The sequence below is a fragment of the Cervus elaphus genome, chromosome 22, assembly GCF_910594005.1.
Source record: "Cervus elaphus chromosome 22, mCerEla1.1, whole genome shotgun sequence".
NCBI classification, from domain to species: Eukaryota; Metazoa; Chordata; class Mammalia; order Artiodactyla; family Cervidae; genus Cervus; species Cervus elaphus.
In genome coordinates, this window is record NC_057836.1 from 19,299,928 (window position 1) to 19,324,589 (window position 24,662).

The window sequence follows — 24,662 nt, forward strand, 5'->3', positions numbered from 1 at the left end:
AGATCAAAGGGAATAATTTACCTCTACACAGGTATTCAGGTAGCTGAAGACACTGACAATCAGATCAGACCGTTCATTCCGAACAACTGAAGAGGGGGAGGTTATTTCAACAAAGAAAAGTTGGGAGGCTTCCAGAGAAGCTGTTGATGAAATGCCAAATCCAGCCTCACCGTTCACACAGAAGCCATTTGCTTCCCATTGGGTTATAGTATCAGGGATGGTGAATGAAAGATTTGCTGAACCGGAGGAACTACAAAGAGAGATTCTAGGTAAAATGCATCCTTTGTCTAAACAGGAAACTAAGTTGCAAACAAAAAAGTATTAAGTGAAGGTTAAAAATAAGTCATAGATCAGTATCATTAGATCAGTATAGTTAAATCTTTGTCAGGGCGTTAGATCAGTATTTTGAGAGTTGGATTTCTATAAAATTTAATCTCAAAAAGGTCACATTTCTCTAAACACATTATTTTTTTCTAATTCATGCAGCTTGCATCTATCTGCATGAAATGAACAGACAAGAAACAATACTAGAGGAAAAATAAAATAAAATATGTGGTCAGTACATACAAGTGAACGGTGTTTTGTATTTTACCAACATGGTTCTTCTTTATATACTCAGAAATAAAGTTTAGGAAATAAAGACAAAAAGAAAATAGAAATAAAGACATACAGGAAAGAAAACTTAAAAGCTTACTCAATGCTGACAAGCTCCCAAATCCATGTTTCTGGAAAGTTTGTTCTTACTGTTTCAATTATAACCCGTTCTATGGAGTCAAAATTCTCCCTTGTGACTTCACCAGCTAAAAGAAAAGAGAAATGTTTTAAAGGGAGAGAATAAAAATATACGTTCCAATGACACACCCGTAAGCTATGTCTCTGACTGCACATGCTTGGTGGGACATGATACAGGGGTTTCTGCTGGGGCTCAGTGTCAATAAATGTACATTTCAGCATAGGTGTCAGTGTTTTGATGCTCAAATCAGTCCCATTATTAAAATAAGAGCAACACACACACACACACACAAATCAGCCTACATTGTTCCTCCAGAGTCAAATTTAGAGAAAGTCATGTCTATTTATTGAATGGAGTTTCTCGTCTGACATTCTGGTGCCTGCCAGGAAGCAATTTGGTATCAGCCAATTCCATCATCCTAATGACTAAAGTTTCTAATGACATTAACATTGCTAATTTCTTTTTTTAATTTATTTTTTTATTGAGGGATAATTGCTTTACAGAATTTTGTTGTTTTCTGTCAAACCTCAACATGAATCAGCCGCAGGTATACACATATCCTCTCCCTTTTGAACCTCCCTCCCATCTCCCTCCCCATCCCACCCCTCTAGGTTGATACAGAGCCCCTGTTTGACTTTCTGAGCCACACAGCAAATTCCCGTTGGCTATCTATTTTACATATGGTAATATAAGTTTCCATGTTACTCTTTCCATACATCTCACCCTCTCCTCCCCTCTCCCCATGTCCATAAGTCTATTCTCCATGTTTGCTTCTCCACTACTACCCTGTAAACAAATTCTTCAGTACCATTTTTCTAGATTCTGTATATATGTGTTAGAATACAATATTTATCTTTCTCTTTCTGACTCACTTTACTCTGTATAACAGGTTCTAGGTTCATCCACCTTATCAGAACTGACTCAAATGTGTTTCTTTTTATGGTTTAGTAATATTCTATTCTGTATATGTACCACAACTTCTTTATCCATTCATCTGTCAATGGACATCTAGGTTGCTTCCATGTTCTTGCTATGGTAAATAGTGCTGCAATGAACAATGGGATACATGTGTCTTTTTCGATTTTGGTTTCCTCAAAGTATATGCCTAGGAGTGGGATTGCTGTTTCATATAGTGGTTTTATTCCTAGTTTTTAAAGGAATCTCCATACCGTCTTCCTTAGTGGCTGTATCAATTTACATTCCCACCAACAGTAATGTTGCTAATTTCTAAAGACATTTTCTTTTGTTTCCCTGGCCTCTGGGCTATATTTGGCATTAAAAATCTTTTCTTTTTAAATTGAAGCATAGTTGATTAACAATGCTGGGTTACTTTCTTCTATACAGTAAAGTGACTCCGTTATAAATACACACACATGCACACACACACGCACACACACACACACACATATATATATATATATATATATATATATATATATGTACATTCTTTTTTGTATTTGGCATTCTTTTTTCCTATTTTTTGGCCAGGCCACATGGCCTATGGGATCTTAGTTCCCCCACCAGGGATTGAACACGCACCCCCTGGATCACCAGGGAAGCCAAAAATGGATTGGTATTTGAACACATTTCTCTGATGCCAGCTGTTTGGTCATCTGAGAATCAAAATGCTCTTTGCCTTGAACTATGTATTCTGATCTACACAAAATAAGGGCATCTCCTCCTGTAATCATTATGATTGCCCTCCTGTACGTTTCTGCTGTTGTGTTCTGCCGTAAAAATAAACTTCTCATATCTGAAGCTATTCCTTCCCTTTAGCTAATACCATTTCCACTTGCCTTATTTTGCTTTATTCAGCTGCAGGATGTATAGTCGTAGACAAACACATGACATACTGCACATGTAAAAATCCCAGTTTTGGGTAGTCATATGAAATACAACCAATTCCATGAATCCTTTTACCCATCTCCCCCCACACAATTCTTGGTTACCCACATGCAATTTTCAATGGGGCACTGTACATGGGTGAATATCCTCCTGATTCCAGATAGAGCGGCCCAGTGTATGGCATGATTTTCTCTGTTGAACATACTTCTGGTTTCCGGTAATGGAGATTGGTGAAGACTTTCAGACCCATATCCTTCAAAGACATAAATAACAAAGGAAAAGTTGAGCAGTCTTCATACAAGACCTAAAAAAGAGTCATCAACTATCTTATAATTTTAAAAATAGATAATAAATATACATGTTTTCTTTGCTAACAAGCAAGGGTCTGGTATATTACAAGTCAAGTCACCTGTCTTTGATGTGTGTGAAGTCTCTAATTTGGAGGAAAAATGATAATCATTATGATTACTCAGCACTTGCGTTCTGGGATTTTGCTAAGGGTTTTAAATTATTCTCCATCTGATTTTAAGGGAAAAATATTTATGAGATGTTATCATTGCCTTAATTAACATCACACACATACACGAACATGTGTGTATGAGACACAGCCAGTAAATTGGAGCTCTGGGACTTGAAGAAAAATGTCTGATTCTATTCCCCTTTATTTCTATAGCTGTGATGGCAACCCACTCCAGTATTCTTGCCTGGAGAATCCCAGGGATAGATGAGCCTGGTGGGCTGTTGTCTATAGGGTTACACAGAGTTCGACATGACCGAAGCGACTTAGCAGCAGCCCCAGCAGACTGCAATCATAAAGATTCCTTTAGGGAATTCCCCGGTGATCCAGTGGTTAAGACTTTGCCTTCCAATGCAGGGGGTGCTAGTTTGATCCCTGGTTGAAGAGCTAAGATCCAATATGCCTTGTGGCCAAAAAACCAAAACATAAAACAGAAGCAGTATTGTAACAAATTCCTTAAAGACTAGGAAAAAAAAAAAAGGTCCACATAAAAAAAATCTTTTAAAAAATACCTTAAAGGAAGCCTCAGAAAATTCCAGTGATAGCCTTTGTATAAATGAAGCTGAGGCTCTATTTTAGCTTCCCGATTTGATGATTTCTGCATAAAATTTATTGCAATACCTTGAAGATTGCCTCATTGCTTCTAACATCAAGTTTTAAATTTAACATCAACATCATCATTTCAGCCACCCTATAATTTATTTTCCACAGAGAAAAACATCAACAAAAATGAGTATCTTTTTTATAAGACAATTTCTGAGTGATTTTAAACACATTACTGACCTCAATATCAAAGAAAAGGAGGTGTTAGTCACTTGGTCATGTCTGACTTTTTGTGACCCCTCCCTGGACTGTAGCCCACCAGGCTTTTCTGTCCATGGAATTCTCCAGGCAAGAATACTGGAGTGGGTTGCCATTCCCTTCTCCAGGGGATCTTCCCGACCCAAGGATCAAATGCAGGTCTCCTGCACAAATAATAAAATAATCTCCTGCAGATTCTTTACTGCACAAATAATAAAACAGATTTGCATTCAGTGCATGCGTCATGTCTGACTCTTTTGCGACCCCATGGACTGTAACCCACCAGGCTCCTCTGTCCACAGAATTTTCCAGGCAAGAATACTGGAGTGGGTTGCCATTTCCTTCTCCAAGATATGCATTAGGAAAACTAAAATTAAAATTGACATGCAATAATTTTTTTAAAGTACTTTTTTTCTGATGTGGACTATTTTAAAAATCTTTATGCACTTTGTTACAATATTGCTTCTGCTTTATGTTTTGGGGGTTTTTTGCCTCAAGGCATTTGGGATCTTAGCTTTTCAATCAGGGATTGTACCCACACCCCCTGCTTTGAAAGGTGAAGTCTTAACCACTGGACCACCAGGGAAGTCCCAGCATGCAGTAATTTTAAAGCTTAAAATGACCTTACCTTGAGAATATCATAGGTGTCTCCATCCCCATGGTTGCTTACAGGTATATAATACAAGCCATTGTAAAACATATCTTTCTGAGGAATGCAAGGGTCTAGCTTGCCATCATCAAGGTTGAGACCACGATAGAAATAACCATACAGTTCTGTATTTGGGAGCATACTGTACACCTGGAAGAAAAATATCATGGTTTCTAATTATTTGAAATATTCTTTTTATAGTGGCAAAATTGGCAACTTTTTGTGCTATAACCATTTATTCTTCAAGTAAAAGTACATCAACACATATTTATTTTATAATCCTTATACATTTTAATTTATTTTCAGTTTTGTATTTTGATATGGTTTAAGGGAAAAGGAGGCCATTTAAAAATTTTATTTACTAACAACAAAATTAAAAATTCAATCAAGTAAATTGAAGTAAATAAACATATAAAACAGGTTGCTATGGTTCCATGAATAAGCATAGTATCAAATCTGAATCTGTTTCCAGGCAGCCAAGGCAAAAAAGAAGCATTATTCAATATGTAAATCTCATTATCAAAAAGAGAAGAGCATATATTCTAGTTACACATAATATATAATTGCTTATAATATGATTTAAAAGATCTTTTTATTGGAGTATAGTTAATTTATAATGGTGTGTTAGTTTCAGGTATATAGCAAAGTGATTCAGTTACACATATACCTATATTCACTTTTTTTTCAGATTCTTTCCATTACAGAGCATTGAGATGTGTTCCCTGTGCTATACAGCAGGCTCTTATAAATTACCTATTTTATATATAGCAGTGTGTCGATGTCAGTCCCAATCTCCCAGTTTATTCCCCCCACCCCCGTATAACCTTTTATCCTTGTTCTTTTCTTTATAGCTGTAATATTTCATCTAACACTTTTGAGTCAGCTCATTCTAGGAGAGGAAGGCTTCAATTTTGTTTTATGTGGTTCACAGAAATTTTTTGTTTTAACGCGGAATTAAAGATAGCATGTAAGGAAGAGATGCCTGAAGATCTATGGATGATTCCAAGCCTGAGAGCACAGATAATTCGTGATTATCTGTGAATACCTAGATCTGGAGGAAAATGATAGCAGCCTGATTCTAAATCTTCTCAAGTATCCTTCCAAAGAGAACATAAAACCAAAGAGAACAAGTAATCACTAGCATGAGTGTGATAAGGATAATACCATGACCTTCAAATTACTTGTTAGCAGAAATACCAACAGGCTTACCTGGTGGCTCAGCAGCAAAGAATCTACCAGCAATGTAGGAGGCATGGGTTCTTTCCCTTTGTGAGGAAGATTCCCTGGGTGGGGAAGATCCCCTGGAGAAGGAAATGGCAACCCACCCCAGTATACTTGCCTGGGAAATCCCGTGGACAGAGGAATCTGGGGGGGCCACAGTTCATGGGATCACAAGAGTCAGACACAGAGACTAAACAAAAACAACAAGAAATATCAGCGCCATATTCCAACAGAGCTCCTACTGTTGAGAAGTTGGAGAAGGAAATTTTAAGAGACTACATGAAGGAAAGAAAAGACTGGCATAGAGAAATTAGAAGATACACACAGCAGTCAACTCCAGATGAAAGAAAGTACAACATTAAGTGTCAAAGGATGAATCATGGTCTTTGGACTCCATAAGAAACGGGCTTAAAATAAATGGGCCTGGAAGTGGCAGCTTCCAAACCTTGTGGTTGATGGGACATAATCAGATCATTAAAGGAAGGAAAAGATGCAACTTCAAAACGTGAGGACGTACTTGTAGGGCAAGACTAGAAACACAGACATAGAGAACTGGGATGAATTGAGAGAGCAGCACTGAGAGATATACGCTACCATGTGTAAAAGAGAGAGCTAGTGGGAAGATGCTGTACAGTCCAGGGAGCTCAGCTGGGTGCTCTGTGAGGGATGCTCTGTACACGGATGGGATGAGGGTGCTGGGAGAGTCAAGAGGGAGGGAGTACATGTACACATATAGCTGGCTCACCTTGTACAGTGGAAACTAACACAATATTGCAAAGCAATTATCCTTCAATTAAAAATAAATTTTAAAAAAGAGGGATGGGAAATATGTATACATATAGGTGATTCACTTTGTTATATAGTAAAAACTAACATAACATTGTAAAGCAATTATATGTCAATTTAAAAAAAAAGTAAAAACAGATGAAAGAAAATGGGAAATTAAAATATCCAATAGTTTTTAACTGAGATGACTTTGATGAAAAATTCTGTAATTGCAGGTTTGGAAATGCTTATGAAAATATAAGATCTATTAACAGATAACAGAATGTCCAAGCACACCTTTTGATACTGAGATTTAACTCTAGGTTTTCATATATATAGTTACATCTACAGTTGTATAATCCCTAACCCATTATAATTATCCATAGAATTCTTTATTGTTGTGAGTCCTGAGCCATCCAAAAAAAATAGTTAAGTGTGCAATCCATGGAAAGACAAAAAAAAAGACAATGTTTGACATTTTTCACCTGTTCCATTTCAAATAAAAACATCATCTGGAGCATAAGACTTGAGGAAATCTGAGAACTTACACTTTCAGCTGACAGCTGTTGTTCTGACTTCAGTAGAACGCTTTTATCCACAGCCCGGAGGGCACAGACTGAGTCAGGGGATGCCTGAAGATGGAGACCAGTGCTGGAGCCTGGTAGTCCCTGCTCCTTCGAGAACTTGATGTTAACCTAAAATTAAGGAAGAAAAGGAATGAGTAAGATTATTTTACATGAAAATGTTGGGTTTGCCAAGCATTTCATTCGTGGTTTTCCATAGCATCTTATAGAAAAGCCCCAAATTTTTTTTGGCCAACCCAGTAGTTGGACTATGTCTGATCTTTTCCAAGTAAATCTTTATAGATTTCTGTACCTTTATTTCTCTTGCCCACTCTCCCCCTTAATTCTCCATCCTCACAGGGACACTGCCTTCACCAACCCTCGTACCATCCCAGGATTGGCACTGCTGCCAAAAGTGGTTCCTTCTGTTGGATGATTCATCTCCTAATAACTGAGCTGTGCCAATGATGATTGTGAGATGACCATGTAAAGGTTATAAGCATCAAAAAACAAGGAGACGCCAGGGAGTAAACGGCCCACCCCCTCACTCAGAATATGCAAGAAATAGAAGAGACCTCACCTTGTTTTTAAAGCATTTTTCCACCTGGAACTTGACACTGTCAGCTATGATTTCCCCACTGGGGTGAAGAGTGTAGACAAGCATGACAGCCACAGGAGCCAGATCAGCACTGACATTGATGGGGAAGGAGATGTTTCCCTTCCAGGCTGTGTAAATATGAGAGATGAGCAGCAGACACAGTACCAGAAGTTTCCTGACTCACTGGGTACACTTAGATAAAAGAGAATGGCTTATGGGTAGAAAGAGCAAATCGGACTTTATTTTAAAGGCAAATCAATTAATTAATCAATAAATTGTGTGCATTCTCAGTTGCTAAGTCATGTCCAACTCTTTGAGACCCATAGACTGTCACCTGCCAGGCTTCTCTGTCCATGGGATTTTCCAGGCAAGAATGCTGGAGTGGGTGGCCATTTTCTCCTCCAGGGAATCTTCCCAACACAGGGATCGAACCCACATCTCCTACATTGACAGGTGGATTCTTCACTACTGAGCCATCCAGGAAGCCCCAATCAATCAATGAATGGGAAGCATATATATGAAGGAAGATTGCATAATTTAGATAATAACAATGTTTGAGTTTTGGACATCACTTTTTCTATATTGTATCTGATAGCCTGGCAATCATAGAAACAGGTTGAAATCTCTTTCACTGAAATATTTAGCAGGCTACTCTGGGCCTCTACCCACAAATTGTAATGCTAAGCGTCCTTCCTAACTTCTTGACTAGAATCACAGTAACATTTCTTTAAAAGACAGAAAAATGAAGGTAGAGTGCATGTTTAAAACAAAAAATCAATGCCTTATATACACCTTTGTTTCTGATCTCCTTCTGTCCACTGAGGAAGATAGTTCCTTTCACCATAACCTGTGCCGAACAAAGAAAACACAGTATGCGATAGCATGTTAGATAATATGGTATGTGGACTTAAAAAAAATATTCACAACCTAAAAGTTGAGAGTTATACCTTATTCAGTGGGAAATTTTAGGACTTCAATCCTGGGAGAAAGCATTTCAAGTAAAACTGAGAGACTTGCTCCGCGGAGGCGAGGGCTTTGCAACAAAATGCAGGTACACCAAAAGGTTATTGTTAATTAATGAAAACCAGATATCCCAAGTTAAGGAATTTAGCACTTCTCGATGTATGGGAAGATGCAAGATTCTGGGCTCACTGAAATCATTCCTTTGATATGTACCCCAGCTATCTGGGGCTAATATCCTGTGTTTTCATTTCTCAGGTTTCCTCAGGGCTCACTCACTTCCTCAGTCACTTCCTGCAGTGAGTGACTGTAGTCTGGTGGCTTCTAAGTTCAGTTCAGTTCAGTTGCTCAGTTGTGTCCGACTCTTTACAATCCCATGGACTGTAGCACGCTAGGCCTCCCTGTCCATCACCAACTCCCAGTATTTTTTCTTTACCAAGTTCCCTCAGGGCTCACCAGCTCACTAACCATGGTGGCTACAGCTGCTGATGACTGTGACGTTCTTTGTTTACTGATATGGCAGGAAATATTCCATTTCTCAGGTATCATGTTATTATTAGATAATGAATGGCCTAATTACAATTCTATTCTATAAGATAAAGTAGTTTTTACAAACAAATATGAAAAATGAACTCTTTCACAACTTGGGAAGGAACAGAGCAAGTGACCACAGTTGACTGAGAGCTAATTATGTGCTGGGAACTTGGTGAGTGATATGCCAGTCACCATGGGGGGGTGAATAAAGCTCTGAAACAGTTGAGACTAACTGGTTTCACATAAGCCAAGTCGTTTCACCTCTGCCCCTGTTCCGTTGTTTATAAAAAGAAGATACTCATAGGGCTGATTAATGAGTTAATTAAAAAAAAAAAAAACCTTTATAACACTGCCTGTCATGTAATACTTACCCTTGGAGGAAAGTCTTTTGTTTTCTTCCAGTGACAAATATATAGCTGAGGAAGTTAAGGCTTAGAGAGCTTAAACAATCTGCCCAAGATCAACTAGCTCACCTAATACATAGAAGAGGGGAAAGGATTCCAGTCAGGAGTCCTAATTTCCAAGTTTGCAGCCTTTCACCTTTCAATAGCCTTATAGAGACAAAATGGATAGGGCCAGAACCAAAAGGGCTAATTCTTTTTATTGCTCATCAAAGTCAGCCTTCTACTTTGCTCTCTGGTAGCTGTCTAATACTTTATTCTCCTGAAGGGTCTGTATATACTTGATGTGAGTTAGAACTGAATGTGTAAAATAGCAGACTCCGAGTAATAAATTTTTCCAGGAACAGATTCACAGACTTGGAGAATGAACTTATGGTTGCCCTGGAAGGGGGAGATGTTGGGGGGAAAGGGATAGTTAGGGAGTCTGGTATGGACATGTACACACTGCTGTATTTCAAATGGATAACCAACAAGCGCCCACTGTATAGCATAGCAAACTCTGCTCCATGTTGTGTGGCGTCCTGGATGGGAGGGGGATTTGGGGGAGAATGGATACATGTATATGTGTGGCTGAGTCCTTTCACTGTTTACATGAAACTATCACGACATTGTTAATCAGCCATACCCCGATGCAAAAGAAAAAGTTTAAAATAAATAAATAATTAAGTTTTTCAACCTTGGAAAAACTGAAATGACCTTGGATATTTTTATGTGTTTATTTGTTTCTGGGATTGTTCTTCATGGACCCAGTGGTACTCACCAGCAAAGGGAGAATCTTGGTTCAATCTGATTAACATAGCCCAACTGATGTCCAGGTTCTGAGCTGTACTGGGCTAAGCGGACAATTAGACAAGATCCAAGAATCGACCCACTGAGACTCACCAAATAGAAGAAGTTGATGTTTGAATCATCCCTGTATGCTTCACTGTTTAGCGAGTAATGTACAGTAACAATCTTCTCTTGATCGCATCTAAGCTCCTTGGGTTCAGGCTCAATCAGCAGGAAACTGCTGGTTTGTGAGTAGAAGCGTTGGACTGAGAAATGGCCATCCATGTACTGTGGAATTAACCAGCTGGGAAGGTAGCAGCTTTGGGGTCTGACATATGTGGCCTGAGAAGATAAAAGAAAGCAAATGGGTTGTAGAGGTATAAAGATCTTCCAGGGACAGTCATTATTATAGAATAGGAAGCCTCTTATCTCTTCAGGGCAGGGAAGAATCTTAGCTTGAGGTTAACGTTTCAGAGTTGTTACTGGCAGTAAAATAATAAGAGCACTCCCCTCTTTTCATATATAAAACATGACCTTAGTTGTATGTCTATTTCATCAGGCCTACAATGAGTTGTTTATCTCACTTTGTCACTGAAGTCAACATTAGGCCTTATGCCTTTCAGCTACGTTTGAACACTAACCAACTGTTTAAATGCAAAATTCTGTTTAAACAGAAGAGGAGAAATCATAGTATCTCTCTTATCTATGCACAAAATGGTCAAAGGAAAGAAGCCAAATCATCTTTATGAGCTATTTCTACTTTCTCAGAGGAAAATATTGGTTATTGGAGAATTTATAATAACAGTAATTGGTTGTTATCTTGAATAAGTATTCTTATGTATTATTTAGTGAACAAACATAAAATACACTAAATGTTAAAGTGTATTAAAATGTATTTTCAATGCAAGGTATCTTTTAAGAGATTTCTAATCTTCAAAATTTCTAACATTCAGTTCTTCTGTGGGATCTCATCCACTCTGATGTCTTACTTTCAGACGAAACTCCGGATCAAATATATCAGAAGTATCAATGGAAAACTGAGCTTCACCATTCTCATCTGTGGTGTAGTTTCCTACCAGTCTGTCATTGAGCTCCAACTGCAATAACTTGTTCACCATCGGAACATTATTAGGGCCGGAAAATTTAAGCTGTACACACACAAAAAAGAAGCATTAATTTTTAAAATTCAAAATGTCCTATTTCTACCAAGAAAGCATTTTCTATTTGCAAATGTGATTGTTTATTTGTAATTGTCTTAAATTCCATTAGGCAGAAAGATGTTCTATTAAAAACATATAATATGGTGATATCTATAATTGTATCTATTGCTTTCTTTCAGCCTAGGACTTTTTCCAATATATCATATGCAGTCATGTTACACATGTGTTATGAAAGTAGGAAAAAAGTGTCCAGAAATTTTCAAAAGGCAACCTATGACCTAAGAAAATGAAATGAAAACATATTTTTTTTTAAACCCACAGTTCCAAAATAAGAAATTCCTCTTCTATAGAAAGGGTCCATGTTCTTGAAGCTCACACTTCCAAGCACTGGAGTGATAAAAATAGAAGACTTTTCGCTGATTTGCACACCTGCAAAAAATGAAAAGCAGTGTTATGGGAAATACGTCATTTGATCAAGAATTTCAGAAGAACAAATAGCCTAGATTTTGTTTGTACATGTGCAAATGCATATACACAAAATTATATTCTTGTTCTACATTGAAAAGGAGGTGTGGGTGCTAGGAGCAGGCTACAGAGTATTCTTTATTAGGTTATATAATTCATTAAGCTGAATAATGTAATTAGCATGAAAATATTTGAATCAGAAGCAGGAGAGAACACTCAATGTCCCTCCTATCATTCTGGTAATTTCTGGCTTGGAACTCTTCTTATGATGGAGAATACCATAGAAATTTCAAAAATAAGGCTTTCACTTCCAAAATCATTATTAGACTGCAAGGTAACTGTTTTCACACTTTTTCCAGATTAAAAAAAAAAATCTGATAGCAAAGTAAGTAGAAATTCGTTGTGATACCAAAAAAGCATGTCATAAACAGAGGCAAGCATATGTAAGTTACAATATAAATGTGTCAAACATCCATTATTTGAAGGCCATTTTAATATTGATCAAGTAGATTTACACAAAAAAGTTTATAAATAATATTATCTCAATCGTTTTTAGGAGAAGGCAATGGCACCCCACTCCAGTACTCTTGCCTGGAAAATCCCATGGATGGAGGAGCCTGGTGGGCTGCAGTCCATGGGGTCGCTAAGAATCGTACACGACTGAGCGACTTCACTTTCACTTTTCACTTTCATGCATTGGAGAAGGAAATGGCAACCCACTCCAGAGTTCTTGCCTGGAGAATCCCAGGGACGGGGGAGCCTGGTGGGCTGCCGTCTATGGGGTCGCACAGAGTCAGACATGACTGAAGCGACTTAGCAGCAGCAGCAGCAGCAATCATTTTTAAATAACAAGAAATAGTAACTGAATCTGGTTTTATTACCTCAAGATTAAATCTCACATTCCTCTTTTTCTGTTTCATTTTTAAAATGAATATTTATTGTACACTCACTATGTGCAATTTTTCACTAATAATTTTTGCCTTTGCAAATGTATCCAGTTGTATTAAATTGGAAGTTGGCAAAGTTCTGTAAAGGATCTGATAGTTATTATTCTAAGCCCATGATTCACAAGCCCCTGTCACAGCTACTCAACTTTGTTGTCACTCTTATGCAAGATGAGTAAATATGGTTGTATTCCAATATAACTTTATTTATATAAACAGGCAAAGAGCTAGATTTGACCTACCAGATGTAGATTGTGAAATATGCATTCAATCAAAAACTAGGCCCCGGCAGTTGATTATCACACAAAATTATAAAGAGATACCTAATTTTTTCACCTGTCAAGACCCTCTGTCTCACTGATGCAGGCACAGATCAGATATAAACATAGAGCATTTACTTAATAAGTATTATACTTATTAAGTATTATACTTAATATACTTATTATGAATATATATATGTATATATACATTATACTTAATAAGTATTATAAGGAAAATCTTATTCAAAAGCAATGCTCAAGTTGACCTATTGGCAATGTACTCCACATACTGAACAATTATTGATCTGTATTTCGTGAACATTGTTAACTCAGTAAATGTCTCTCAGGAAGCTGCATATAGCCCCAGATTGCCCATAAACCACGAGCATTACCTGTCCCAATTTCCGTAACAGTTGTGGTGATATAAAATGACATGAAGAGTCCAGAACGGTAGAGTTGGAAGACTTTTGTATTTATAATTTGAGAAACACAACCATTTTTCAACTGAAAAAGAAGAGAAAGTATAATGAAAAGTTTAGGGATTTAAAAGTCTCTAAAAAAATATGGAGTTTCAGCACAGATATATAACTCCCTCAATTGCTCCATGGCTCCATCTCACAAACTTGGTGAAATGACCGAGAATTGTAAAACAAGGAGGAGGAGATTGGAGGGGAGTTTCATCAGCAATGAAAACAAAGTGGAAGTAATGCATATTTTACAGATTTCAGGGATATTCTCCTGGAGACACTGATGGGAACAAATTTAAGAATGAAAAATGGAACCGAATAATATTTTAGGATTGAGAAATTAAAATCTCCTTAATACTTGAGAAGTATTAAGAACAGATGGAGTAGAAGCACTCTTCAAATATGTGACGCCAAAACACTTCAAGGTAAGTTGTTCATATAAAAAAGAAAAAATCTGGTGTATGTATACAATGAAATATTACTCAGCCACAAAAGAGAAAGAAATAATGCTATATTCAGCAACATGGATGGACCAGGAGATTATCATACTAAGTGACAAAAGTTAGAAAAAAGATGAATATATGATTTCATTTATATGTGGAATCTAAAAAAAAGGATACAAATGAACTTATTTATGAAACAGAAACAGACTCACAGACATAGAAAACAAACTTGTGATTATTAAAGGGGAAGAGGGGAGGGATAAATTAGAGGTTTGGGATTACAATATACAAAATACTTATACACAGATAGTTAACCAACAAGGACCTTCTGCATAGTGTAGGGAGCTATACTCAGTATGTTGTAATAACCTATAAGGGAAAAGACTGTACAAGAAGAATACAAAAGAAGTAATACATGTATGTATATATATGTGTGCAAGTGAATCACTTTGCTGTACATATGAAATTAACATGACATGGTAAATCAACTATATTTCAATAAAGATTTTTAAAATTGCTACCAGTGTAAAATGAAATGAAAGAAAAATCTGTAGATAATCTTTCAGCAATGATATGAGTAATTAGAGAGATATAGATTTAATTCTATTTTAAAATATAGTGTTTATTAATTTCAAATGTAAAACATTAGAGGGATATAGCAATTCATTGATCCTCAGAACCATGATATGAACAAGTCACTATTATCATCTCCTTTATATGGATAAATGAAAGAAGCCCAGGTTGTCTATATAATCTGCCCAAGGTCACACAGTTGGGAGGTGGTGGAGTTAACTAGGCATTTTGATTCCAGAATATGTGGTGCTCTGAACTATTAGCTATAAAATCAAAAACAAAAAAGGTCAAGTTTGTCTGTTTAAAATAGAATTAAAAAGAAATAATAAAAAGTAATCAGAAGAACCTTAATTGCTTTGAAATTAAGAGGAAAAATTTTTCAGTCATCCCTGAGTCAAAGAGACCACGTGAAGTAAATCAGTAATAATCTAGATGTTGCCATTGTCAAGGGACAAATACTTTACATCAAAATCTTTGCTGTTATGTTGTGATTAAGTGAAAATGTATAAACACTGAATGTGTTTTTTTTTTTTAACAAGAAGCAACTAACATTTTTTGAACTAATAAAATAAACTAAAATTTTAAGGAAAAAATTAACATGAAAATGAAAATAAATTATGCAGAAATAGAAAGTAATATTAGGAAAAAAGTGAAAGCAGAAGTAAAAGACTGACAAAATAGATGAACATTTTTATGAGATGATTTAGGAGGGCAAAATTGTACAAGAGGCAGATACACAGATGAAAATCCATCTGGAAGAAAAGAAAATTATTTTAAAACTTAATAAAAATTATATGCTGATTAGATAAATTTTTAAAATTGTATAATAGATAGCTACATGTACAATACAATGGCAGGTAAGATCTTTTTCTAAGGCTGACAGCCCATAAACATTAGGAGCTCTGGTATTTCAAAAATACCACAAAGTCAATATTTAAATAAAAACTTGAAAAAATTTTGCTTAGAGACTAGAGGGTACTTTTTTTTTGGCTGCATTGGATCTTTCTTGTGGCACGGAGGTTCTTTGTTGCTGTGTGCAGGCTTTTTCTAGTTCTGGCAAGAGGGTTAGAGGGCAACATAAAACAAGAAAGTTTCCATTTCACAGCAACAGGAAAAACAGGTCTAATTAAGAGTTCTCAAACAAGAAGTCCAAACTGATAACAAAAATATGAAAATATGCTCTAACTCATGGGTTATTGCTGTTGTTGATTAGTATCTGAGTCATATCTGACTCTCTTGTCTATAGCCCACCAGGCTCCTCTGTCCACAGGATTTTCCAGGCAAGAATGCTGGAGTGGGTTGCCATTTCCTTCTTTAGGGATCTTCCTGCCCAGGGATGGACCCCACATCTCCTGAATTAGCAGGTTGGTTCTTAACCACTAAGCCACCAGGGAAACCCAAAACTCACTAGTAATGCAGGTTAAAACAAACTAAATTTTTGTCTACCAAAATGGTAAAACATTTTAAATTCGTATATTGCTGGCAGTAATATTTTTTAAAAATTAAATCTATATATGATTATATCTATCCATCTATCTATTCATCTAATTTGACTCAGGAAGTCTGCTCCAAGACATCTATTTCAAATAAATAAAACTTCTCATACATAAAACTGGTTTTAGCAGATTATTTATTGTTGCATTTTTCACACTGGGGAAAAATAAAACACTAGCTGAATGAAACCCCATCACTTGGGTAAAATGGCTGACAAAATTATATTATAACCACACCATAGAATAATGTTCTCTGATGTGAAAGAATTCCATTCAGTCTTTTTAAGTCTGCAATCCCTATCTAAAATATAGGTTTCTGTCTGTATTAACCAAATATCGATATTAACCAAACAGCCTTTAGGTAATTTTATGTTGACCAAATTCAGTGAGATTAGGACAATCAGAATTAAAATACAAACTGTATGGTGTAAACACATTTCACTTTTGAAGTCTAAAGGTGATCCTCAAAGAGATGGCCAGGATTATTAATGTTATGATGCTATAGACTGAAAAAGCAAATGGTGGCTTCAGAAGTGAACTTCAAATTTAAGGTAATAAAATAGATACTCTGAATTGCAGCTATTTGCAAGTGAACTTTTTTCAAAAAGACAATTCTAGGTGGCATGATGAGTGCCATCAGGGATTCATTTATGTAAAGGATAGATTATGGTACTTCAAAGGAAGATCAGAGAGGTCACCTAAACAGTATAAACAAAAAAGGCAATAAGATCTTTCAAATTCTAAAACTTCTGTGAATATATAGGTGAAGAGCAATGAACTTGGCCGAGAATGAATTATACCTTGAATTTTCTTCTCATTCTTCACCTCACCTATGTATAACTTCAATTATCCACATCAGGAAAATAGTGTTGTTCAGTCTGTTTTATAAATGGAATCAAAGAAAGAATAATATTGAAAATGAGCAAGAATTCATTTTTTTGGAGTAAAGATCATGATCTGTACCTGTGCAACAAACTGTTCACATATTTCATTCTTGTCTTTCTCACAAGCCCCAGAGGAAAAAAATTCCCTGCACACCTGGATGTGGACTTTCCCATGTACAGGTTGGCCAAAGGTATACCTAGGAGGAGAAGATATACTGGTAATATGAACAATACCATGGTCATATTTCAGGGTCTTTTATTCATAAGTTATACTTGAAATCTCTAAATTATGTATACCCAACAATCAAATTCAATTAGGAAGCTCATCTATTTGCACTCTCTTCTCCACTGAATTTAAATTAGACAGATTCAGTTTTTTTTTTTTTATCAAATTTAAAGTAATGTAAAATTCAAAATCTCAGTGACTTGGACTTAATGATCAAATTGAGTTTCAAAAGTTACATTTTAATCTGATAAAAATATTTTAAAAATTGCTTGCAACACTTGCTTTCTCTAGCACAAAAGATATATATATATATAAATAAATTACTCAGGATCATGAGTACTTTTTGATTAACATTTTAAATAACACTTCTCATTTCTTACTCAATAAATATAAAAGGATTGGCATATACTGGATATGCTTCTACCAAAAATATAATGTCTTTTGGGGTGCGTGTGTGCTTAGTCGCTCAGTCGTGTCTGACTCTTTGTGACACCAGGGACTTCAGCCTGCCAGGCTCCTTTGTCCATGGGAATTCTCCAGGCAGGAATCTCCAGGAGTGGGTTGCCATGCCCTCCTCCATGGGATCTTCCCAATCCAGAGATTGAACCCAGGTCTCCCGCACTGCAGGTGGGTTCTTTACTGTCTGAGCCACTAGGAAAGTCTGTGTTTTGGGGTGGGATTAAATAAATATTTCATTTTCTCCCCAAACACACAAAAGACTATAATACAAGGTTTTTAAAGATTCAAAGGCAAATGCATTAATTGTTTGAGCTTTTGGCTTATTTAAGGATCTCTTCTACTAGCATTTAGAAAAACAAATCTAAAATTAGTATACAGTAAAACTGAATATTATTAAATGTATTGATTATAATATTTTTTCTAATAGTTGGACATTGATGTTTACATATATCATTTATTTTTTCCAATGATTCTGAGATGTAAGTATGTTATCTCATTTTATGGATTAGTAAATTGACTTTGAGTATCTCTCTTTTCCACATTGTAACTGATGGAATTAAAATTCAAACTTTGACATTCCTCAGGCCACAATCCATGTTTTTTCTCTTCCACTAATCTATTTAAAAATTCTTAATGCTTCTGATATTTTGACTCAATCCAACTCACTATAACATGTCAACTCTATCAATTACAAGTAAAATAGAGTCAAGACTCTAATCAGGTCACAAATGTTATACCCAAGCATATCTTATTTATGTCTTCTTATTGTCTTTTATTTATCAAATAAAACTCATCACATTATCACCTACAAGTTGACATATACCCACAAGATATGTGGGTTTTAAGTTTTCATACAGGTCAGAATAAACATTCTCCTTTTATAATCTGAAAAGTTTTTGGCAAATACTAATGCGGTTTATTAAAATACTTTTGCCTGTAGGCTATTTTCTTCCTTCTTAAAAGCTTAATTCATCTCTGAGGTGGTTTGCTAAAATAATCTAATTTGTTGTTGTTTCCTCTGGCTGTTCCAAGCTAAGTCCCAGGGAATGGTTAAGAAACAGCGATGCAGTATTGTGCAATCTAATCAACGCAGTCACTGATGTTATTTTCTGGACACACTGATTCATTCATCATGTTCTCTTAGCCTGCACAGAAATAACCATGGAGCAGGCAGAGCTCTGCTCTCAACTCTCTAGTCCTGTTGCAAGATTTGATTATTGCTGATACTGACACACTGTTTAATGTCAGATCTGAGTATAATATAACATTAAGGAAGTTTTAATAAATCCTAATTCCATATCAGCATTTCAATAAATCCCAACTCCTTATCAATCAATCAATAAATCCCAATTCCATATCAACATTTAGCTTTTAGAAAGTCTTTGGAAGGTGATACTTGATAAATATTTTGACTAACCCGATAAAGTGCATTGTAGTTTTTCAACATACCATTCAGCAGATAAATTATAGATGTTAATCCCACTGACAAGTTTAGTTTTCTGTAGGATTTTTCTAGTGAAATCAGTTTAGGATCCTTATATTGATTATCCCTTTATGTTTAATGCAGATAAGCTATAATCTCTCATACATTACATTTACAAAACTTTGGCACATGATCAGCTATTCTTCACTGATACTAAGAAAAATATTTATGATTGTTTTTCTAGAGTCCAAAGAACATTTTTTTTTTAAAGGCTAGAAACTGTTTCTAAGATTCTTTATGGTATCCTCAGCAAAATCCCCATGTTTCTACCAGGCTGCCCTTTACCAATGTATCTTTAATATACTACTGAAAATATTCAAAGGCAAGTAATTTTCATGTCATTAGTTAAATAAACAATGTTTAACAAATAGGGCAAATATTAACATTTTCAGTTGTTTATATAAAGTACAATAGAGGTCTTGGTTAGGAAAGAAACTGAACTTAGATAGCCTAGGTCTAAATTGTAGTTTTGCCATCAAAAAACCCCATTAATGTTGATAAGTTATTTCAATTCTCTGTCTCATTATCTTTCTTTATAAAATCGAGTTGATAATAGCTCCTTTCTCACAGTGACATGGTGAGAAAGTTAACAAATGTAATGCTTAGCTCATTCATTTGTATTCAATAAATATTAGCTCTTGTTTTTTTTTTACTATAATTAGAAATTTGAGGAAAGGCATTGCAGCTTTAAAAAAGATAAAAGACATTAGAAATGATCCCCTCAAAAGAAAATAACAATTTCTCAAATCACATAGGAATTCCTTTTTTACATCAAGTGGATTCAAATTAGTTAAAATTAAATTGATAAAATGCCTTTTTCTCCACTATGACATTTTCAATATTTCTTTCTTTTCTTTTTCTTTTTTTGCTGAAAACATCCACTGATGGTGAAGATTCAATGAGGCAGGTGCTTTAGACAAGCTGTTGGACCCATCCTTGGGCACAACATACTTAGTGATCAACATGGCAGTCAAAAGTCTAAAAGAATGTTACACACTTGTCATAGTAATGTTACACTTTTGTTGTAGTAAATCCAATTCTGGAAATTTTTCTTAAGTAAATAAGTTTTAATTAAAATGCTACATTTTATACACAAAGACATTACTATAACTTTATTTGTCACTGGGAAAACAAAATCAAACAGGCTGAGTGTCATATAATAAAAGAGTGGTTAGATAAATTTGATATAGCCACATTGAGATATGTTTATGCAGTGAGGAATTGGAATACATGGAAAGACTGGCATTATATAAAGACAGGTTTTCTTAACTGGAGTGGGTAAAAAAGCATAATTGTTGAAAGTACTCATAAAAGACCAGAGAAAAATAAAGTGTTAATGGCAGTTAATGTAATTAATTTTAGGTAATTTTGCACATTTTTCAATGTTTTTCAAATATTCTACAGTGACAATCCATTACTTCTTTAATAATTTTAATATAAGCAGATACATAAGTTCACATGGTTGACCTCATTTTTTGTTTCCTCTAAGCCTTGTATTGACAGGTGGAGTTAAACCTCTTGAATACTTACTTAGCACATGTGCTGACTTGGAATTCATCATCTGAAATAGTTATTGTTTGTGGTGCACTGACTTTAACTTCAAACTTGGGCAACACTGGAAACAAAGAGAAATATAATGTTACTTCAGCTCTCACACACTGCTGAGCAAAAATGATTACAACCATGTAAATGTGTTTCCACACTTGACATTTTTCTATGTATGTTTCTGTATAGATCACGGTTCAACTTCTCCAAATTCCATCAGTGCGTGATGGTGTTTCATTAATTAATCACTCCCCTTTCCTTTCTCTGCCCTGTTCTTGGAGCTTCACATTTTGTTTGCTGTAGTCCTTTAGATCCTTTCTAGACGGTTATCTGGATTCTAAAAAAAATGGGATATTTCCTCAGGAGAAAACGAAGGGATCAGAATAAGGATACAGGCAATGAATGATGAGCAAGAAAGCAGAGACAGCAAAACATAGAAGGCCAAGAAAGGAAAATGACAGAAAACCAAATCAAACTTCTGTAATTTGTCTAATTCTAACATAGAAGTTATTTTGTTTAACAGTTCTTTGGACACCTCAATTATATAAGACAACAATCATAATTAGCAATCGATTACCATTTCTATTAACAGTAAATTGGTGTGTCAATGTCTTTCCTGATTTTTCTTTCACGACAATAGAGTAATCTCCAAACACTGGTTCTAAAATCAATTGAAATGAGAGTTCGGTAATATTTTGAGAAGAGGTCACATTTTGCCATTGAAAAATCCTATTGTCTTGAGGATCCTAGAAAATAAAGAAGAAATAAAAGCAGAGGATGTATGAGAGTATTATCCTTTTCTTTTTAATTTGTGATCCTTTATGTAGTTGGGGCTTCCCTGGTGGCTCAGAGGGTAAAGAATCTGCCTGCAGTGTGGGAGACCTGAGTTTGATCCTTGGGTTGGGAAGATCCCCTGGAGGAGGGCATGGCAACCCACTCCAGCATTCTTGCCTGGAGAATCCCATGGACAGAGGAGCCTGCCGGGCTGAAATCCATGAGGTCACAAAGAGTCAGACATGACTGAACGACTAAGCACAACACAGCAAGGTGATACTAGTAGTAAAGAATCTGCCTGCCAATACAGGAGATGCAGAAGACATGGGTTTGATCCCTGGGGCAGGAAGATCCCCTGGAATAGGAATTGGCAACTTGCTCCAGTATTCTGGTCTGGAATATTACACTGATGGAAGAGCCTGGTGAGCTACAGTCTATGAGGATACAAAGGGTCAGACATGACCAAGTGACCGAACACATGTAGTTCAGGGAAGTAAAGAAAGTTCTATCATTTTATTGCACTCGTATCTCAAATTGTGAGAACAATTACACACTGTTAAATGGAAGTCCCACAATAAGAAAGCATCCTTCAAGCCACTCTTCCTCCATCATTTGCTTTTAGCAGCTTATGTGAGCCTGCTTCAATAAATGTATTGATATTATCCAGCCATAATTAAAGAAATCTGGATAAAAAGATCTCTACAAAGGCACAGAAACATTACTCACTGCTCTTTTTTTTGTTTGTTTTGCTTTCCTCCATAGTAAAATCTAGAAAGTTAAATTAATTTTGTAGACTTCTGTTCAGTAAGGACTACTCATGTGATTGAGTGTTGGCTGATGACACATAAATAGAAGTCACTGGGTAGAGAAGAATCAAACTAGATGCCACTGAAACTAAAGCAAGATATTGAGGATGACATAGAGGTTAAATAGAAGTCTATTCAGCAGCTTCAGCTGCATGCAACAAATTGTGGGAAATTCTCTTTCATTTTTATTCTATTATAGATATTTTCTAATTCTCCTTGCTATGGCTTCTTAGATACACCCATCATTTAAAAGTGGACATTTAATTTTCAAATACATAGGATTTGAAAAGTATTTTTGATATTAATTTCTCATTTAAATGCTTTCTTCTCTGCAAACACCTCTGTCTTTTATCAGTCTTCCAACTTTATTGAGGCTTTCAATGGCTAAGTCAAAGATCTCTCTTGGTAAGTGTCACATTGCACTCGAAAATATATGGGTTATTTTCAAATATCTTTTGATGTTGATTTCTAACATCATTCCACAGTGATAAGGAAACAGACTCTGTATGATTTCAATTCCTTTAGATCATGAAATTTTTGCACCTTGTTCTACATCCTTGGATATGTTTCAGTGTCTCCTAGTTTATAGTCTATGAGAACTTGAACAGAGTGTGTATCCTACTGTTGTGTCAAAACTGCATAAATCTTAACTATGTTGAGTTGGTTCATGGTGCTTTTCAGGTCTCCTATAACCTTCTACTTTTCTGTATATTCATTTTATTAATTTTGAGAGTTTGATATTGATACTCCAACTAAAAATCTTAATTTATCTTCTTAAAAAATAATTGCAGCATATAGTGAAACTATATGTAACTTTGTTCTGTATTTTCCAAGTCTCCTGTAAATGTGTTATCATACTTTTAAATTTTTAAGTAAAAAAAAAGAAAGAAAAAAAAAGAGTAAATAGAAGAAGCCTTAGTAACATTGTGCTATTACTGCCCTAACCTTGAACCTACTACACTCGGGTGTAGTAGTTTCTGAAAACAATAAATCTTTTACTCATCTAGAGTGATGTTACTTAAGTTTTCTGTTGCTTTCCATGGAACACAACATTATCTGCATGAAATGTTTAAATGTGGAGATAATATTATTTACAGGTTACTAGTAATGCAGAAAACATGAAAATGGCCAACCTTATATTTATTTATCCCACTAGAAGGACAAGTTTTGACCCATATAACAAAGTCAAAATCATTTAAATTATAGACTATATTTATATACATGATCATTAATGATGAACTAGATCTCAATGTATTAACCTTTAGAACTAATTAGTCATGGAACCTATTATATGTAAGGATTAAAATACATACTGTTGTTGTTGATTGATACATACATGGAGTTGATTGATACAAGCTATTTACTGACAGGCATGCAATTTCAATTAAATTTGAAAGCCACATTACACTACACTAGAGATTTGAACTGGTAGAAGGAGCTGCAAACTTTTATGAAAGTGGAGTCCATTTTATAATATCACCTTCTGTGTACTCCTACATTTTTAGGTGTTTATGATTTCTATTTTCTTAAAACAAAATGACTGTCTGAGGAGGCCTTACAAATAACTGTGAAAAGAAGAGAGCGAAAAGCAAAGGAGAAAAGGAAAGATATACCCATTTGAATGCAGAGTTCCAAAGAATAGCCAGGAGAGATAAGAAAGCCTTTCTCAGCGATCAGTGCAAGGAAATAGAGGAAAACAATAGAATGGGAAAGACTAGAGATCTCCTCAAGAAAATTAGAGATACCAAGGGAATATTTCATGTGAAGATGGGCTCAATAAAGGACAGGAATGGTAGGGATGTAACAGAAGCAGAAGATATTAAGAAGAGGTGGCAAGAATATTCAGAAGAACTGTACAAAAAAGATCTTCATGACTCAGATAATCACGATGGTGTGATCACTCACCTAGAGCCAGACATCCTGGAATGTGAAGTCAAGTGGGCCCTAGGAAGCATCACTATGAACAAAGCTAGTGGAGATGATGGAATTCCAGTTGAGCTATTTCAAATCTTGAAAGATGACACTGTGAAACTGCTGCACTCAGTATGCCAACAAATTTGGAAAACTCAGCAGTGGCCACAGGACTGGAAAAGGTCAGTTTTCATTGCAATCCCAAAGAAAGGCAATGCCAAAGAGTGTTCAAACTACTGCACAATTGCACTCATCTCACACGCTAGTAAATTAACGCTCAAAATTCTCCAAGCCAGGTTTCATCAATGTATGAACCGTGAACTTCCAGATGTTCAAGCTGATTTTAGAAAAGGCAGAAGAACCAGAGATCAAATTGCCAACACTCACTGGATCATCGAAAAAGCAAGAGAGTTC

General features: G+C 35.6%; 1 protein-coding gene across 2 annotated transcripts in view; it reads right to left on the reverse strand.

Annotated features, from left to right (window-relative positions):
- The window catches only part of LOC122680592 (ovostatin homolog 2-like), a 49,526-nt gene that overhangs the window by 18,933 nt on the left and 5,931 nt on the right, over nucleotides 1-24,662 (reverse strand). For both annotated transcript variants that reach the window (XM_043882140.1, XM_043882139.1), the window contains exons 6-19: nucleotides 21,335-21,503; nucleotides 20,743-20,827; nucleotides 17,124-17,241; nucleotides 13,577-13,688; nucleotides 11,835-11,944; nucleotides 11,345-11,503; nucleotides 10,470-10,697; nucleotides 8,485-8,539; nucleotides 7,675-7,820; nucleotides 7,080-7,226; nucleotides 4,525-4,695; nucleotides 2,687-2,831; nucleotides 695-800; nucleotides 22-250 (exon numbers count right to left, since the gene is read on the reverse strand). In XM_043882140.1, the coding sequence (XP_043738075.1) occupies nucleotides 22-250; nucleotides 695-800; nucleotides 2,687-2,831; nucleotides 4,525-4,695; nucleotides 7,080-7,226; nucleotides 7,675-7,820; nucleotides 8,485-8,539; nucleotides 10,470-10,697; nucleotides 11,345-11,503; nucleotides 11,835-11,944; nucleotides 13,577-13,688; nucleotides 17,124-17,241; nucleotides 20,743-20,827; nucleotides 21,335-21,503 (1,980 nt within the window). The remainder of the gene's footprint in view (nucleotides 1-21; nucleotides 251-694; nucleotides 801-2,686; nucleotides 2,832-4,524; nucleotides 4,696-7,079; nucleotides 7,227-7,674; nucleotides 7,821-8,484; nucleotides 8,540-10,469; nucleotides 10,698-11,344; nucleotides 11,504-11,834; nucleotides 11,945-13,576; nucleotides 13,689-17,123; nucleotides 17,242-20,742; nucleotides 20,828-21,334; nucleotides 21,504-24,662) is intronic.